The sequence below is a fragment of the Pelecanus crispus genome, chromosome Z (assembly GCF_030463565.1).
Source record: "Pelecanus crispus isolate bPelCri1 chromosome Z, bPelCri1.pri, whole genome shotgun sequence".
In the NCBI taxonomy this organism is placed as follows: Eukaryota; Metazoa; Chordata; class Aves; order Pelecaniformes; family Pelecanidae; genus Pelecanus; species Pelecanus crispus.
The window spans coordinates 73,304,705-73,323,087 of NC_134676.1; the positions used below are offsets into that span (position 1 = coordinate 73,304,705).

General features: G+C 37.1%; 2 protein-coding genes across 2 annotated transcripts in view; one reads left to right on the forward strand and one right to left on the reverse strand.

Annotated features, from left to right (window-relative positions):
* The window catches only part of IFT74 (intraflagellar transport 74), a 42,331-nt gene that overhangs the window by 22,398 nt on the left and 1,550 nt on the right, over nt 1-18,383 (reverse strand). Inside the window, exons 4-10 of the mRNA XM_075726778.1 lie at nt 17,873-17,921; nt 16,927-17,025; nt 16,700-16,760; nt 16,169-16,228; nt 15,029-15,090; nt 1,592-1,730; nt 506-568 (exon numbers count right to left, since the gene is read on the reverse strand). Coding sequence (XP_075582893.1) covers nt 506-568; nt 1,592-1,730; nt 15,029-15,090; nt 16,169-16,228; nt 16,700-16,760; nt 16,927-17,025; nt 17,873-17,921 — 533 coding nt within the window. The remainder of the gene's footprint in view (nt 1-505; nt 569-1,591; nt 1,731-15,028; nt 15,091-16,168; nt 16,229-16,699; nt 16,761-16,926; nt 17,026-17,872; nt 17,922-18,383) is intronic.
* On the forward strand, nt 5,843-14,899 carry LRRC19 (leucine rich repeat containing 19). Its single transcript, XM_075726779.1, has 5 exons — nt 5,843-5,898; nt 8,436-8,528; nt 11,155-11,665; nt 11,864-12,073; nt 13,350-14,899. Exons 1-5 carry the CDS (start codon nt 5,875-5,877, stop codon nt 13,673-13,675), a joined length of 1,164 nt encoding a protein of 387 aa, XP_075582894.1. The 5' UTR covers nt 5,843-5,874; the 3' UTR covers nt 13,676-14,899.

The window sequence follows — 18,383 nt, forward strand, 5'->3', positions numbered from 1 at the left end:
TCACTTGCTTTGTATATTATATTATTATTATTATTGTTGTTGTTGTTGTTATATTGTTACTATTATCTTTACTATTTTACTTTATTTCAATTATTAAACTGTTCTTATCTCAACCCAGGAGTTTTCTCATTCTTACTCCTCCAATTCTCTCCCCTATCCCACGGGGGTAGAGGGAGTGAGCGAGTGGCTGCGTGGTGCTTAGTTGCTGGCTGGGGCTAAACCACGACAGTAACACAAAACATTTGAAACCACATGAGTAACTAAAGCTAGGAAACCCCACTATTGCTATTGAAAACTTGCACTTGGCATCTAGCAAAAACAATTTTTACCCACAACTGATTAGAGGTGGAAAACAGAGAGGCAGCTTTGCCTTCCCATTCTAGGGCATGATCCTACAGTATCTGAAAATTTAAGGAGAAGGATCACAGGTAATTTTCTACTGTATTGTATTTTACACTAGAGTTCAGTGAAGATTGGTACAGAGATTACTTCTTATCATACATACGGCTCTTAGAGCTTCCTCCTTTACATTTATTGCGTCCAATTCCTGCTGTTGAACAACCAATTCCTAAAGAGGAAAAAATGCAAAGTTCAGATAAAAATTACTACTTGATGAGATTACTTTTTTGTTCTGCAACTTAGTATTATAAAATGCTGTAAAACGTATCATTGCTGCTCTTAAAAATTTAAAAGACAAGAATGTGTCCAGCTTCTCCAAGTAACTCAGATATAATATCCACTTACTTTCAGCACCCAACTTTTCCAACAAACTCTTGTTATTTGCTGTTGGGTTATAACAAAAAAATTGTTTGCCCTTTTTCCACTATTCTTCTTAAAATCAGTACTGAGTGTGGAATTTATCATTTCTACTTCAGAAGTTTAAAGTCAGATTTTAAAATCTGAACTAGCCACCACAGTTTCTTCACAGTCCAGAAAGAGACAGGTAGGCCCTGACTAGTGATTCAGCTCACCTTGAGACAGCTGGGAAACACTAGCCTCAAAAGATGCCTATCTCTCTGTACAGACTATACAGAGAAACTTTCTAAGACTGGATGCCTGAAGCTAGATGATCCCAAAGAACACAGAAATCTTATTGCTTATGTTAACATCAGGATTCACAAAGTCACAAAAATTTTTCAAAGCCTGGTTCATTTTTCTGATACATTCAGATGTACAAGAAGAACAAAAAAAAAACCCAGTCAGATTCAGTCTTGCACACAGGAAGAAAACTTTCTACTAAAGTGAACTAAAAAAATTGCTGGGGTTGTTTTTCCCTTTTGATTGCTTTTTACACGTGATGCAACATCTAAGCACTACAGTAGCTTGTAAAATCTGCATGTCAGTCCCCAAATTTAAAACGAAAACTATTAACATCATTTGTCCTTAAAAAAAGAAATACAAAAAGACAAAGTATTTTGTTTTAGTCAATTCCTCGATTTATTTTTCAGGCACTTCTACAATTGATTAAGGTACCAGCAAGCTTTTTTATTGTATTACTCTGTTCTCAAGCTCTTTAGTATTTAAATTGTATCTGGAACCAATAGAGCCAGCTTGAGAAACGTTTTAGGAAAGTACAATGAAGTAAACCAACCTGGGAGAGTTTTTCATTTGCAGCCTTCATCTCCATGTATTTAGCTTGATTTTCCTGTGACATGTCTTTTATTATGTCATCTGCTACAACCTTTTCACGTTCGATATCTTCTTCTACACCTTGAATTAACTTTTCTGTGCTGTAAAAATAGAACAGTTTTGCAACTTTTACTAGTTGATGTTTATTTTAAGCACCCATTTCAAACTCTGGTATTCCCTCAGCCTCACTAAAAGGACCCTTAACAGAAAAACTCCACAGACTAAAAAAAGGAGTTACCTACTTGTATCTAATCTCCTTGGAGTTGGATTAGCTATATAAACATTCACACCATGGAATGCAGAAGATGAAGAATTCTTTGCCCTTACAGTACCCACATAGTACGTTCCAACTCTCCCACCCTGTCTACCTGCATAGTCCCCAACACTGGCAAAAGTATACTACTCCCTCTCAGTTGCTCTCAATCAGTGAATGCCTGGAATAAGAACAGGCAGTTTGAAATAAAGAAGCTGGTATGTGATTTGTGAATACACATAAAAAAAGCATACCAGGACTTGACAGTACTGGATAATGATGATAAGACAACTTTCTTTTAGCAATTAATTGTTGGATTCCTCAAGAATGAAGTGACTTCAGAGTCTTAGGCAGTGTGGAGGTTCTTAACCATGCAAGAAGTAAGAAATTAGCCATTCCTGACATTCTTGATTCATTACTTTAATCTCCTTAGGAAATCAATGGGCTGCAACCCTAAAAACTTCTCTACCATTGCAGCTATAGTGAGCTACAAGCAAATGTTTTGGCAGATTCAAGGAAGGCATGAAGAGTTGTTCTCACTGTTTCATGCAATGTCTAGTAATTTCTATGAAATGACTGAAAGCTAGAGTGTCGATTTGAGAACATAGCTAAAGACAAAGGAAATCAACAAAAACTCCTGAGATCCTGAAGGGTATAACTTCCTTCCTTTCACAGTTCATGAAAGATTGTTTAACCTCTCTGCTTGTTTCCAGAGTGACTTCTACTATTAAGAATGACAAAATCAGCTGCATACCTTCCTTCAGGATTTATTTTTCTTCTATTTTTCATTAACTCTTCCTGAGTTGCAAGATGCCAAAAATTTTAAATTGTGTAACTGACATTATCAGATCAATGATTGCAGCCAAGAATGCTCTCAGGCTTAAAAGACAATGCAAAATACTGGAACTGCGCAAGGATTATATCAGGGAAAGCAAATAATGAAAACTTCATAGAAGCAGAGTACAGCTGATGTTAGAATGCACTTCCGAAGGTCATCTAGTCCAGCCCCACTACGGAAAGCACAGTCATCAAGAGCAGGTTGTCAGTGTCTTGTTCAGGCAGGTTTTGAGTGTCTTGAAGGATGGAGACCCCACAACCTGTCTGAGCAATGTTTCGATGTTTGGCCACTCTTAGAGTAAAAAAAGTTTTTTCTTACATTTAAATGGAATTTCCTGTTCTCCAATTTGCGGCCATTTTCTCTTGTCCTGCCCTTGGGCATCACTGAGAAGAGACCAGCTCCATTTTCTTTACTCCTGCCCATCAGGTATTTACTTTGATAAGATACCCACTAAGCTTTCTCTTTCAGAGATTAAACAATTCGAGCTCCCTCAGCCTTTCCTCATAGCTTTCACCACTTTGGAGGAATTCTCAAAAGCACTTCAAAAGTGTAACCAGTCTTCCAACTGGCTTCAAGAAAAATCTATAATCTCCAGGAATCTGAAGATGCTAAGTAGAAATTCTGTCAGGTTAACAACCCATGCTGCAAAGAGGCTTTGCAGCCTGATGATGAAGAAACAAATCAAATTGATGATCTCCCACCTTCTGTGGCAAATTTGCAGTGCACTGGGACTGCCCAAGAAATACTAGATGGTTGTAACATGACATTAAATGGAACACCCTCTTGAGAATAGAAATGGTTTGTTCAGACCCAGTCCAAAGAATGAGGCCCTGACTGTAAGTACACCAGTTTATGAATGGATAATCATGTTACGCTTGGTAGCAGAAATGAGTAATTTTTTAAGTGAAGCACGTTCTTAAGCTATGAGAGTAGATTGACTGAAGACCCTCTGGAAGGCACAGAACTGGGAGTTGGCAGGGAGCTTTCATGTTACTTCTTTACTGGAGGCTCCTCAATCCTCAATCTGGGCCTATGAAAGAAGTTGCAAGGTCTCAGCAGTGAGTTTCTCTCAAATCAAGCCCAACTGAAGACATGAGAGAATAAAAACAGAGAAATTGCAATGAAGAATTCAAGAAAATGTTAAGGTTGCCGATTTCCAGAATAAATATTCATGCTAGATGTAATTCACCTGGAGAGACTGTCAGTACTGATCATAGGGAGCTTGTCTTTAAGTACAAACAGGGTGCCTTTTCCTGGAGTTCACTGGGGCATTTAGGGAGGGAGGGAGAACACCAGTCGCTACATTTCTCCCATGCTGCAAAACACCATGTGGAAGCAGCAGTCTCCAATCTACCGGATTTTTCTCATCTATGCCTGAGACTGCAAGTGTGCATTGCAGAGTAAGGAAAGTAAGCCTACTTTTCCAGCCCCAGCAATATAAAGCATGTGTGGACACATTACAAAGCAACCTCTTTACCTGAGGCAAGCCTATTTTTCTTATGTGATACAGACTCCTGGTTAAATACTTCAAGGTGATCCAGTATGTCCTTGAGACCAGAAATGTCTGACTTAGCTGTGATGAATCTTCTCTGGTAGAAAGAAGGTTAAAACTGAGTGTTTTTCTAAGAGGCAAAAAAAATATCAGCAATGGCCGTCACAGGAAGATAATTCATTACCACAAGTAATTTGAAGACTACTGATGAAGCTGAATCAGGTATGAGGCTTGGAAAAGTTGCAGAATGTTCTGCGATATTAAGCAAAAAATCAAAGTGGCAATAACATTAAAGAGATAGTGAAGTAACATGGTTTCTACAGCCACATATTTGAGAGGAATGGTGAATGAAAGGAGACTGAACTGTTCCGTAGTTTGATGCTGTGCACTGGACAGAATGAGGCTTAGTGAATGAGCACCAATGCAAGAAAAAATTTATTGGATATAGTGTTTGTGTATCGGTATTGTGCTGGTTTCGGCTGGGACAGAGTTAATTTTCTTCCTATGTAGCAGGCACAGTGCTGTGTTTTGGATTTAGTAGGAGAAGAATGTTGATAACACGCTGATATTTTAGTTGTTGCTGAGTACTGCTTATGCTAGTCAAGGACTTTTCAGCTTCCCATGCTCTGCCAGGTGCACAAGAAACTGGGAGGGGGCACAGCCAGAACAGTTGATCCAAACTGACCAAAGGGCTATTCCATACCACAGGATGTCATGCTCAGTATAGAAAGTGTGGGGGGTTGGCCAGGGGGAGCGATTGCTGCTCGGGAACTGTCTGGGTATCGGTCGGCAGGTGGTGAGCAATTGTGCATCACTTGCTTTGTATATTATTATTACTATTATTATTATTATCATTGTTATATTGTTATTATTATCATTACTATTTTACTTTATTTCAGTTATTAAACAGTTCTCATCTGAACCCAGGAGTGTTTCTCACTCTTATTCCTCCGATTCTCTCCCCCATCCCATCAGGGCAGGGGGAGTGAGCGAGTGGCTGCGTGGTGCTTAGTTGCTGGCTGGGGCTAAACCACGACAGGTATAATCCTTTTTTCAACCTGCACATAGATATGCTCTCAAATCAGAGAAAGTATCATTTGTTTTTAGAATTTCTTTCTGAAATATAGCCCATATACAGATTTCCTTAAGTGCTTGTAATTCTTTGTAAATAATAAGCTTTACATATCACACCCTGCAGCTCCTCTGATGATGTTTCCAAAACACAACAATTTAACACAGATTTAACTAACCACTAGAGATCTTTACTTTAGTATGCAAATATCTTGAAATTTTCTTTATTTGATGACTGATCACATAAAAAATGCAAGTCTTTTTCTGTCTTCAGCATTCCTTTAATTCATTATAACCCAACTTGCTTGTAAATTCCCAGTGGCATTTTAACTCAGTGCTTCCTATGTGAGCTGGAACTTGACACTTGAGCATACTACTATCAGACTTCGCTATTGGCTGCAGATCCAATTAAATCCAAGATGATTATAGAAGTTGCTCAACCTAGTCAATCTTTTGCTAAGGATTTTCTAGGTTTATTATTTTTTTACACTGCCTGCTTATTCATCAGGTACAAAGGTTGAACAAAAACAAAGTGCTGTTGCACCATATTATTTCTTGTCAGTGCACTGAAAAATCTACACATGTGTACATATGCCTCTAAGAAGCAACAGAAAGGTAAGACACTTGACACATCTTTTTCAAAATGTAGGCAAAGATTTATTAGTGTAACTGTTGCTTGACTGGAAACAAATGCATCTTGAGATACATTAAAAGTTCAGGAATTACTACAAAACTTGGACATGCCAAGTTGTTAAGTAAATTGTACTTCAGTAGAAAGCCAGGGAGCAGTCTGTTTCTTCTCTGAAAAGCAGACTACATGATTATATAAACTCTATTACCTCCCCAAATCTGCCTTTTTCTTTACAAATGCAAGAAAAACAATAGGAATTACATTACTATTAAACAATCAAATAAACAATAAATTAAACAATAAAATTTTCTGAGGAAAATTTTTTAAGAAAACACTTCTAATTACAAGGAAATGTCAAGGTATTACCAATGTATTGCCAGGCTCAGTTTCTTTCCAAAGCAACTAGTTTAAACAGCAGTTCTTAAAGTCTGGTTCTAGTAAAAAGCTAAACTGCAATTAAAATTATAGAGGCTTTCCTATTCTTCTACTGATTATACACATTCCCACACACACAATGCAGGAAATCTAATTTGTGAGAAAACCCCTAAATTTTCAGTAGAAACTAAAGTAAAAAATAGGAACTATGTTTTTGACTTAGACATATGTAGAGTGAATTTTTAGACAGGAAAAGGATTTTTCAACTTAATGGCATCCCTTCATTCAGACATATTAACTTTTTGCTTGAAGTTTTGAAAAACTTTAAAATTAACTTCCATTTTCAACTTGATTGTTATTGATTAACTTACAGACTATCTTTCAAAATAATATTTTATTTTTCCCACTCTATTAAAGACAGTATTTTTCTTGAAATCTGCAAACTACAATACTACTATTAATCTGTGCTTCTAGATTGCCTGGTTAACGCCTGCTCTGTTTCTGAACATCTTGGAAGCGGTATCTTTAAGGTCCAAATATGCCATGAGATCCAACTGTTTACATAGTCTATATTGGGATTTCTCAAACTGCATCATGTTTTTCACTAGCAATACACAAACTGGCTCCAAAATGTATGCAGGCCACCAGTACTATCACTGACAAGAACAATACCTATTACAGAACATAATACCACAGTGGCTGCTGCTGCTAGTACCCCTTATCCCTGCCACTGACAATGTCTAACAAAAAGGTTTATGAACTCTTTTTGTATTTAATGTAAATTTCCAAAAGCAGTAGAAATGTACAATGGATCAGAGTAGTATAAGTGGCATTTATCTTCTGTTTCTTTCTAAGAAGTTAGTAAGTTTCCAGGCTGACTGAGTTAGGTGAATGAGGTCAGTCCTCAGACACACAAATGTATAGAAGCAATCAGTTAGACTTGACCAACTTGTTCTGTCTGTGACCTCATCTACTCCATACTGATCAGCAAAGGCCTCCTGGCACTCTTTTTAAGGATTGGTGGAGTTTTTAAAAATCTGACTGGCTGCCTATATTTATCATTGTTTGTGTAATTGAGCTTCCTTACGTAATTTCTCCCACTCTGTTAAATTCAGTGACTACTCTCTACAGCTCAAGATACAATAGGCACTTTAAACAAGTGGGAAGGAGATACTGAGGTTCACTTAGCCCACTACCTTTTCTCTTCAGATGCTTAAGAAAAAGTGTAAAAATGAAGGGATAATCTAATGTTTAATAACATTTTAATTCAAGCCTGGCATAAAGACGGACTGATTTAACATCTGACAGAGACGGTTTAACATTCCTGTTCCAAATGAGTAGATCTTGCAAATAATGCCTAATTCAAAGAGAATGGATGAGTGACAATTTATCTGAGAGTAGTTAACATCACAGTGAATAATTTGTCAGAACAGCTTTCCTGACTCTTCAAAAATAAGGTTCAAATCTGTACAAAAACTCCAGCACAACAGATTGAACCATGTTTACTTAGTTCCAAAGATCAGAGCAACAACTACACCTTCACAATACAGAGGTCCGGGTTTATGTCATATGATACATGTTACATGATGGATAATACAGAGATTAGAAGATCAATCTACTCATTAAAAACAATGACAAAACCTGCCTAATAATTTATGTAAGAACATAAAAGAAATCTGACTGGATAAACCAACAATCCATCTAGTACAGTATTCTGCCTCTGTCAGCAGCACCAAGAGAAATTATTTAGGGAGAGCATGCAAGAATACATTCTGCAGTTTACTGCTATCATAGTCTTCCAGTACCCATAATTGCTTTAACAAGGATATTAATGAATATATCCCTGCCTATTTGTTTTAAACGTTTATGAAACTGTTGTCTACTAACTTGTCTAATCAATCCCTTTTCTATTTGCTGATACAGTCTGCTCACTGGATTTTAGGTTTGGGTCAATTAAGTGAAAGCTGAATGCATTAATTCTGATAACCTGTGGTTTTCTTCTTAATTTTACATTTCATAGTATCTATGTAGAAAAAAATTCATTACATTATCATTGAAATAACTATATCTATTAATTTATTAAACTACTACTACAGAAGACACTGGTATTCTGGTCTTGGTATACAAAAGTGTTGTTTTTTGCTAGGCTCTAAACATGAAACTCCCTTGGCTTGTAATCATGGCTGGAACACTGTTTTTGAATTCAGTCACTGCTGACTGCAACGTTACGTCCCAAACTGTAAGTTTTATATGTATGTAAATTACCCTTAATTTGGAAGATACACTAGAAGCTAAAGGCATTTTTAAAACTACCTTGTAAACATAAAATTCCTGAAGATAAAGCACACAGAGACAAGTAAGAAGACGTGGTTTTCTGCAAAATAGACAACTAGCTGCTGGCAGCCATTGTAAGTTGGTGAATAACACTGAAGCATATTTGAGATGGTTTTATATCTCAGTCAAGTCTCTCTGCAGACAACAGGAATGCCTCCTTTATCTTTTTGGAATAGACCTAAAAAGCAACAGTTATTTAGACAAGGCCAACTACTGCTCAAGTTAGAGAGATTTATTGAGTCAGCATTTGCCCAAGTCAGGTCCAAATATATATAAGAAATTTTAAAGTTTTTTTTCAAAAATTAATTTAATGGATTTTGTATTTATTGGGGAATGGAGGGGAAGGAAGAAGTCTTGATTAACAGCCAAGTGTTAAAACTGGTATTGCATTATTTGCTCTGACTCAGTGCCTGCAGGTCCAGTACTGTATCTACTGCTTGTTCAACTTTGGGACAAACATGAACAAAAAAAAACCCCACCCCACACAAAGTGTATATACAGTGTAGAAAAGGCACTCCACCTACATTTGTTTTTAACTAAACCATCCAGACTCAATCTGGTCACAGCAGTAACAAGCTGAACATAGCCTACTTATTTAGGAAGAGGAGTAACACAACCAATCTGTTCCTAGTACTTAGAATCTCCTTTAAAGCCAGTTCAATTGTCTTGACACTAAAGTGTAGTCTGCAGTGATGCATACACAGACATTTAAAGAAATCTACTCTATTCAGAAAATAAAAATGTTTCAAGGTATTGAGAGTAAACAAACACTCTAAAACCTGAAAAGACTGCAGCCATGCTAAACTTCAGCCCAGAAAACCAAAACTAAGTGCTATATTTATAATAAAAATATATACTAAATGTTTTGTTGAAGGTCTGCTCCAAAGGTATTTAAAGAGTAAATATAGCTGGTTGTTAAACAAAACAATACCTTTGAAAAAGCATATTTGAATTATTTTTCAGCCTTGAATCCGCTTCCTCTAAGACACCTTCTTTCCAGATTATGTGGGAAAGGAATCCTTTTTCTACCCAGCCAACCTTCACATAGAGTTCTAAAACAGACAGCTCTACTGATTCCAAAAGAGCATGCCAAACTCATTTTATCTTGGATAATCATCACATAAAGAGCCTTGCATCTCAAACAGAGTTTAAGCACCAAGTGATCTGGAACTTCAGGTCTCTATAGCATTCTCCTTGGGAAGCTGGCAGCTCATGGCTTGGACGGGCATACTCTTCACTGGCTGGGTGGCCAAGCCCAGAGAGTAGTGGTGAGTGGAGTTAGGTCCAGTTGGCAGCCGGTCATGAGCGATGTTCCCCAGGGCTCACTTTTGGGGCCAGTCTTGTTCAGTATCTTTATCAATGATCTGGATGAGGGGATTGAGTGCACCCTCAGTAAGTTTGCAGATGACACCAAGTTGGGTGGGAGTGTCAATCTGCTCAAGGGTAGGATGACCCTGCAGAGGGTCCTGGACAGGCTGGACCGATGGGCCAAGGCCAACTGTATGAGGTTCAACAAGGCCAAGTGCCGGGTCCTGCACTTGGGTCACAACAACCCCATGCAACGCTACAGGCTTGGGGAAGAGTGGCTGGAAAGCTGCCTGGCCAAAAAGGACCTGGGGGTGCTGGTTGACAGCCAGCTGAACATGAGCCAGCAGTGTGCCCAGGTGGCCAAGAAGGCCAACAGCATCCTGGCCTGTATCAGGAATAGTGTGGCCAGCAGGAGCAGGGAAGTAATTGTCCCACTGTACTCAGCACTGGTGAGGCTGCACCTGGAATACTGTGTCCAGTTTTGGGCCCCTCAATACAAGAAAGACATTGAGGTGCTGGAGCGTGTTCAGAGAAGGGTAACAAGGCTGGTGAAGGGTCTGGAGCACAGGCCTTCTGAGGAGCAGCTGAGGGAACTGGGGTTGTTTAGTCTGAAGAAGAGGAGGCTGAGGGGAGACCTTATGGCTCTCTACAACTACCTGAAAGGAGGGTGTAGTGAGGTGGGTGTTGGTCTCTTCTCCCAAGTAGTTAGTGATAGGACAAGAGGAAATGGGCTCAAGCTGCACCAGGGGAGGTTTAGGCTGGATATTAGGAAAAATGTCTTCATGGAAAGGGTAGTCAAGCATTGGACCAGGCTGCCCAGAGAGGTGGTGGAGTCACCATCCTTGTAAGGCATTCAAAAAACAGGTAGACGTCACACTTTCGGGACATGGTTTAGTCTAGTCTACCCTTAATTGGTTTAGTGTGGACTTGGTAATGTTAGGTTAATGGTTGGACTGGATGATCTTAAAGGTCTTTTCCAAACTAAACAATTCTATGATTGTATACACTAGGAGGATTCATTCCCCCATATCACCAGACCACGAGTATATTAAGAAAAATATAAACTAAATTGCATAAAGAGCAGTAGAACTTTTCTTTTAAAGTGCTTGCATTAAAAAACACACAAAAGATTTTTCATGCCCTTAATTGTCACCACCGAGACACCTTCATTACCAGACTTCCCTGCAGTATTTACTTGTTGTCATTCTCTTTTTTTTCAACAGGTCACTTGTGAGGAGTCTGGAAAGAACCTCTCCAATATCCCCACTAAGTTTTTCCAAAACGTTACTAAATTAAGCCTCAAAAATAATAATATCACTTTAAAACATAGTGACAAAGAGATTCTTCAAAGCTTTACTAACCTCACTGAACTTTATCTGAATGAAAACGTGATTACTGTACTGTACAATAATAGCTTCTGCAATCTGACAAAACTCGTAATTCTGGATATCAGCAACAATAATATTAGCACAGTTCATAAAGCAGCATTTGCAGGATTAAATCAACTGTCAGTGTTGAATCTCTCCTATAATATGATTACTCAACTAGATTCAGATGCATTTACTTGTCTAAAAAGTCTGACAGTTTTAAATCTACAGTATAACTTCCTGAACTCTTTTCATATAAAATTGCCTTTTAAATTGATTAAAATAATTTTAGCTGGAAACCCATGGACCTGCTCCTGTGACCTCCTTGATTTACAGATATGGCTAACTGCCTCCAATGTCACAATGGGTAAGTTTTGGTAAGAGCAGCATTTCATACTTGTTTACATCAAACAGCCTTATCTTGTTTTTTCCTGATCTGGATAATATCCACCATCAACTTATCTGTGTTTTGCAGTAATACATTAGTTTTCCATGAAAATTTTTTAGATTAGAGTTCCAATTCATTAGCAATATCTCATAGCTTTTCCACTGCTCACATTCACAGAAAATGAAAACAGCACTGTATGTACATTCCCAAACACCAAGAAAAAATTCTCCATCAAGACGGCAGCTATCCAACCAGCTGACTGCAAAATTGAAAAAACTTCTTTAGAAAACAGTATAACATCCACTTCTGCCATTAAACTTAAAAGTAGTGCCTTACTAACAGCTCTGGCTCCAAACAACATCACTGGAAACAATGGAACACATGCAGGTAATAGACTGATGTTTTGCTTTACTGCTTACAAGCTGTTTGATTTGCTGTTCCATGATTTCATACTATTTTGTATTTCTAGCACACTGTTATTTTTCTATAAAAGCCAGGGCTACAGAACAAGCATGTTTCCAGGTTTTGGTAGCCTGTACACACATTATGGCGGATGTTAAGTTCTACTGAATAAGTGTTCAAAACTGATAAAATCACACCTGAATTCTCAAATGATACTACAAACTGATTATGAAATTTCAAAAGCTTGAAATTCAGATAACTGTGCAGATCTCTGCCTAACAGAACTAGGGAAGCATCTTTATAAAAATTCAACTACTTCTTCCAAACTGCTTTCTAGATGTAGCCGTCTTCTTAAAATGTGAAAGAGTGACCCTATTAATTTTACTCCTGCCCTCAACTGTGTTCAGTGCAAAGGATGTGCCCATCTCATATTCTTTGAAAATTTCAGTGATAGTCTCCTTACTTTTCTTCACACTTTGATGTTAATTCTATCGTCACTCTGTAATACTCTAGCTTTTCTTTTGGTAAAGACAGGGTTTTTTTTTTTTCTTACATGCAAATTAATGTTCTTCTCCACCCTTCCATACTGAAATGCTTTACTTCTTGCTTTTGGCTAAAGCAGAAGAAATATCAATCTCCAGATACATACAAAAATTGTAAGCCACCACTGCCACAGACTTCTTTTACTTTTGCCTAATCTATTTTAGGACAGTGGCCAGCACACAAAACCAGCTTCTAAATAAAGATTACTAGCAACTACAGGCTATTGAATTGTTTATTATAAAAGAAATACAATTAAAAATATATGCCAAGCAAAAGATGTAGTATTTCAGGGTGCAGACATCATCACCACACAGAAATTTAAGCCTGGGAAACAGAATTTGAAGTCAATTGCTATTTTTTTATTTTTCCCAAAGCCCAATTTTGGAATTTAAATTTTAAAAAAATGATTATTTTACCTTTGGTATGTCCCCAGAACTTTATCTGACTCTGAAACTATTATTTAATTTTGATAAATATGCATGGTGGATTTATATTGCTAGGAAATATGAGATGTACATGCATTTTTTGTGTGAGTGATGTTACTGACTCTCTAATAACATAGCAGTACCATTCTACTAAAGCTTTAGAGATACTCAGTAATTCCCCTGTCATTGTTCATTTTGTGTGTTCTCAATCTAACTATGAAAAAATTCATACTAGAATTCTTGCTGGTATTTCTCAGGAAGATGACTCTACTTTTTTCCTGTCTGTTTTAAAGAGTTACCACTTCTTGGCAAAAGTTGGACCTTCCTAGCAGGTGTCCTAGGGTTTGTCCTAAGCACTACACTCCTGATTTTTACTGCTCTAAAATGCCCAACATGGTATCGCTATTTGATCAGCTACAGTCACCGTCGTCTGGAACAAAATGACTCAGAGATGTTTGAACAGGAGTTCTCAGCTGACATGAGCTCTTTTCCTACAGTACTGGATACAAACAATGAAGATCCTGTAGTAATATTTGAGAAAATTCATGCATTTGTGCCTGGGGAGGATGGATTTATTGAGGATAAATACATAGATTCTTATGTAACTAAGGAGAGTTAATGTCTTAAACAATGGATGATGAACTGACTTTTTCAAAACTGTAGTACACTTGTAATTCCACATTATGCTACCTATGTATGCTACAAAATGAAGCTAAGCAGTCCATGTCCTTTCATCTTGTCAAATCCGTAACAAGGTATTGCTGCATGAATCATGAAGCTAAAAAATGTGGTGATGTGCATGCATTAGTGTCACAACAAATATTACAAAACATGTAAAAAATACTCATAATCCACCTTTTATAAAAACCTGTTTGGTTATTTATGGGGGGGGGGGGGGAGCTTACTGTACACTGCTTAACATGAAGGAGTCTTTACAAAGTATCTTGTGAAGCTGGCATAATCACCAATGCTTTATATGTGAGTAAGTCCAGAAAGGAAAAATAATTTATTTAAAATGTTGAAACAGACCACAGCCAGACTGGGGGCCAAATCCAAATCAATGGTGTCACCGCTCAGTAGTCTATTAGGTAAAACTACCACAATCAGAGAACAGAGCATTTGGGTTTTTTTTTTACCTGAAATAAGAAAGCAAGAAAGACCAACTGCTCCATTCCCTTAAATGTGTCTACATACAGTAGAACGATAAATTATCATCACTGCATATCTAATGCCTTTATGCCTTAGTTCGCTACTGAACCAAGTTTTTTCTCTTGATATTTTCTTAACACTTAAAAATGCATTGAGGGGTAGAAAAGACACATTTGCAAGCTGTTGAAAACTGCAGTATTACTGAAAAGTGGTTTATTATTAAATGGTAAATTGTTTTTTAAAAGTGTTTATTTATACCTAAAATCTCATTGTTGAGATTGCTCTTACCAGCAACAAGCAGGATCATCTCTCTTTCTCCTGCACATCTCCTGTCCCTAAATTAAACATCTCAGAAACCCACCCTCTCAGCCTATCACTACACAAGCCATTCTCATGGCTTACAAATTCTTACTGCAAGCATCTTGCTGTCCTCATCTTCCTCTCCACATATGCTTACATTACCAGACAGGAATCTCAGTTCTAGTTCCCACTTCTGCTTGCTTTCCCCACTGTGCTACTCCACAACACAACCTCCAGAACTCAGGAACTTGACAGCAGGTTGTCAAAAGACAGGAGTCTCCACTGCCACCTAACTCCTCCTGGATGACATGGTAAGTATCTCCACAGCAGTTACTCAGAAGAGTTTAAAGCTGGGAACTCCAGCTGCAGTCTGGCACTTGTGTATCATCTTGAAATTGCTCAGGTATCAATTGTGGCATGCATCGCACTGTTAAGGAACTTCCGAGTTAGGTAACACCTCAATTTTGTCAAGTTCAGTTATGATTTTAACAGCTTTGGAGAAGCATACGCTTCAGGTACTTACGCTTGTCTTTCTGTGAAAATTTTATCCACACTCTGAGCGTCTCGGTCATTCTGAACCTTTAACTTAAAAAAAAAAAAAAAGATATTTTGATATAATACATAATAATAAAGATACAGATTTTATACACAAATTCAAAGTTTCCTTTAAACGAGCAACAAGCTGCTCAGATTGCATTAGAGGAAGAAGCAGCAGAGGCTGCCTGCTCCAGAGGTTTTTTGCAGCTGATACTGAAGAAAGGCCTTCTGAAATTGCAGTCTCCCACTGGAAACCAAAGGCATTAAGAAGGCATCTCTGTGTTTGAAAAGGAAATACAGTCACGTTTGTAACAAATCAACTCACTTACTATTACTGTGGGATCTATTCTTGGAACTCTTAGTACAATACTGTTTAAGCCTACAAACAAAATGGAAACTTAACACCTGCAAAGCTTTCTTCCCTTTATGACACAGACACTGTGACTTTATTTTTCAATCAAATGCAGGGGAAAAAGAAATTGTTTTGACCAAGAAATACTCAGGTGTTTTTTCAAGCTACCAAAATAACCTTTTCTAAAACTAGTTTCTTTTGCTTATGGACAAAGTGATCACAAGATATGGAACATGCTTAATGCCACTCACACCTTAATACTTAGAAAGAACACTCGTAACTGTGCTAGAAAATAAAGAAAGAAAGTAAAGAAAGAACAAAGCTTATTGATTTTGTATCGGCCATGTCAGAGACCTATTTAATATTTATTACACTGGAGTAATTTAAAAGGCAGAAGACAAAACAGAGCTAAATTTCCAGAAGACCAGGCAGCTTTACAAGGCAGTGCAGTCTAGTGAATTTGCCTTTCATAAGACTAGAGCTCTATGCTTCCAAGTCAAATAAAGAAGATATTTTAACACTCGTAATTTGGGTTGAGATGACAGCCTTCTCAAATCTAAAACACAGAAAACTATTGTGGGGCCGTTAATGCAACACTTCAGACAACTGTCTCACTACAAACACGTTGCCAATATTATTGTTAATTTAACCAGAAAAAACGGGTAAGTTTTAAGTTAGTGCTATGCTTTTATATATATGTCACATCTTTGAAGCAGCAAGAATGTAATACACACCATTTCACTGTTCAAACATAGCAAGTATCTTAATTCTTACCATACTGTAATCTCGAATCACTTCTGCCATATCTGTATTGGTGTTAAGTATATCCACAACCTGAAATGAGACCGAATTCCAACCTGTTATTGCTCTCCTTTTTTTTTTTTTAATTACTCACAAAAAAATCAGACAAATAGGTAGCAACTCACAAGCGCTCATGAAAACACAGCAATTTTCTGTTATTGCAAATGGAAAAAAACATGATTTGGGAATCTTAATAAATTACACGTAGTTTTCAGAAGTAATCATCATTATGTGTAGCTGTGCAAAACTCAGAGATACTATACAGCACTAATTTCTTACATCCATATGCAACTGCTTCTCCTAACGTACAGTACACTTCCTTTTTTTTATGTTTTTTTTTAGTTTCTATCTTTTTCTTTTCCAATAACTGACTAAAAGGCAGTATTAACCACTACATTTTTACAGAGAAATGTCAATAAAAAAGATGCTGACGTAAATAAAAAGCAGTACAAAGTAAATGAGAGAAGGGAGAGCATTCAGTATCAAAAGCTGACAGCAGCATACCATGTTGTAGTCTGCTAGCTGACCTTGAAATTCTTTGATTTCACCAGCTAAAGCCTCAGCCCTAAATACAAAACAAAAAGCCAAACTTAATATGGGAAGATTCATACATGTAAAAATAAAATAACGAAAAAAAAAATTATTTAATGGTTCCTTGAAGCGTGCACAATACCCGAGAATAGTCTTGTGACTGAAAATTTTAGCACTGCACTAGCTGCAATACATCTCACCTTTTTTCATATGACAAATAGACAGATTTCTCTTGCTTGTACATTTCTACTTCTTCCTGCAGCTTGTTAATTTCTGTTGTGAGTTCATTGGTTTTGCTTCTGCAAAAAAATAAACAAAAAAGAATCATTAACATTTGAATGTACAATTAAAACACAGACAGAACAGACATCATATTTTACTACAAGAGATGTGCAAGCAGTATCTCTTTCTCACACTGTGCCGTGTTTCAAATCAGTATTTCAAAGAAGAGCTGGATGAGTGAGCAAAAAAGCAGAGTGGTTCTATCAGATAAAATCATCAGTAGCTGTTAGAAAACCTGGATATGAAATAAGATGTTTTAATTAGCTTTTTGTCCCTGCTGATGAAACAGATGTGAATTATTCTTAAATGGACAGGAAGAAAAATCATAGTATCATTTCACAGAATGTGGATATCATCATATTTAAAATGACATCTTTTAGGACTGATTATTCAATACTGCAATATGAACAACTGACAAAGCATATGCAATACAGTTTCCACAAGGCCTTGCCTTTGTCAGTGTTAGCTCAATGTATAGTCCAAGTAAACCCCCCAAAATGTATACTAAAAAGTGCTTAGTTTGTGATGCTACTTCTTACAAATGGAGCTATCAGAACTATCAAGCGTTACAGGTGAAATCTCAAAGTCACTGACTCTCCTTTTACTAACACTGTCGGAGTCCATCTAAGTTAGCAAGCCTAGTAACAAAATGTCAAGGAAATCTACTTGTCCTTAGACATAAGCATAAAATTCCTTTCCTCCTACAAACTACAAGCAAAATGACCTTAACTCTTATAACAGCACAGATTTCTTTATACGTGAACACAACTTATCCCATGCTGTCGTTAAGCACAACAAACTTCATGTCAGAAAGGGAACAGAGCATTAAACCTTCTGCAGTTTGATTGTGGTGTTAAGGCATACCTCAGCAGTCCAAGGTAATATGTTTTATCCATTATCTGTCTCTGAGGACCTGACAAAGGAGAACAAGATGACATTTCATCAGAAAACAACTAATTTTGATGAATTATAAATTATGGAAACAATCTGCAGAATTTGCAGGCAGAGAACTTCCATCTTCTCAGTGTTCTTAAACAGATTTTACCTCATTAAAACAAACAAAGGCAGAAATTAATTTTAGACTGTTGTGAAGATAAACATTATTTTTTCAACTACATGAATAGTTACTATATAGCAAAGTATTTTAATTATTCTGCAGTGATGGAAGAAGACTAATTTATCGTGTTCTATTCTTTTGAATGATTTTTTTTAAATACAGCTCAGGCACAGAAAAGCCTTTGTCTTCTCTGACTGCAAAGAGCAAAGGTAATAAAAGAGGGATGCTTTAATCTTCCTTTCCTTTCTCCTGTCTCTCTGCAGTTTATACAGCGATGAAAAGTTTTCCTTTAAAAACCTAAATATTTCTTTAAAACGT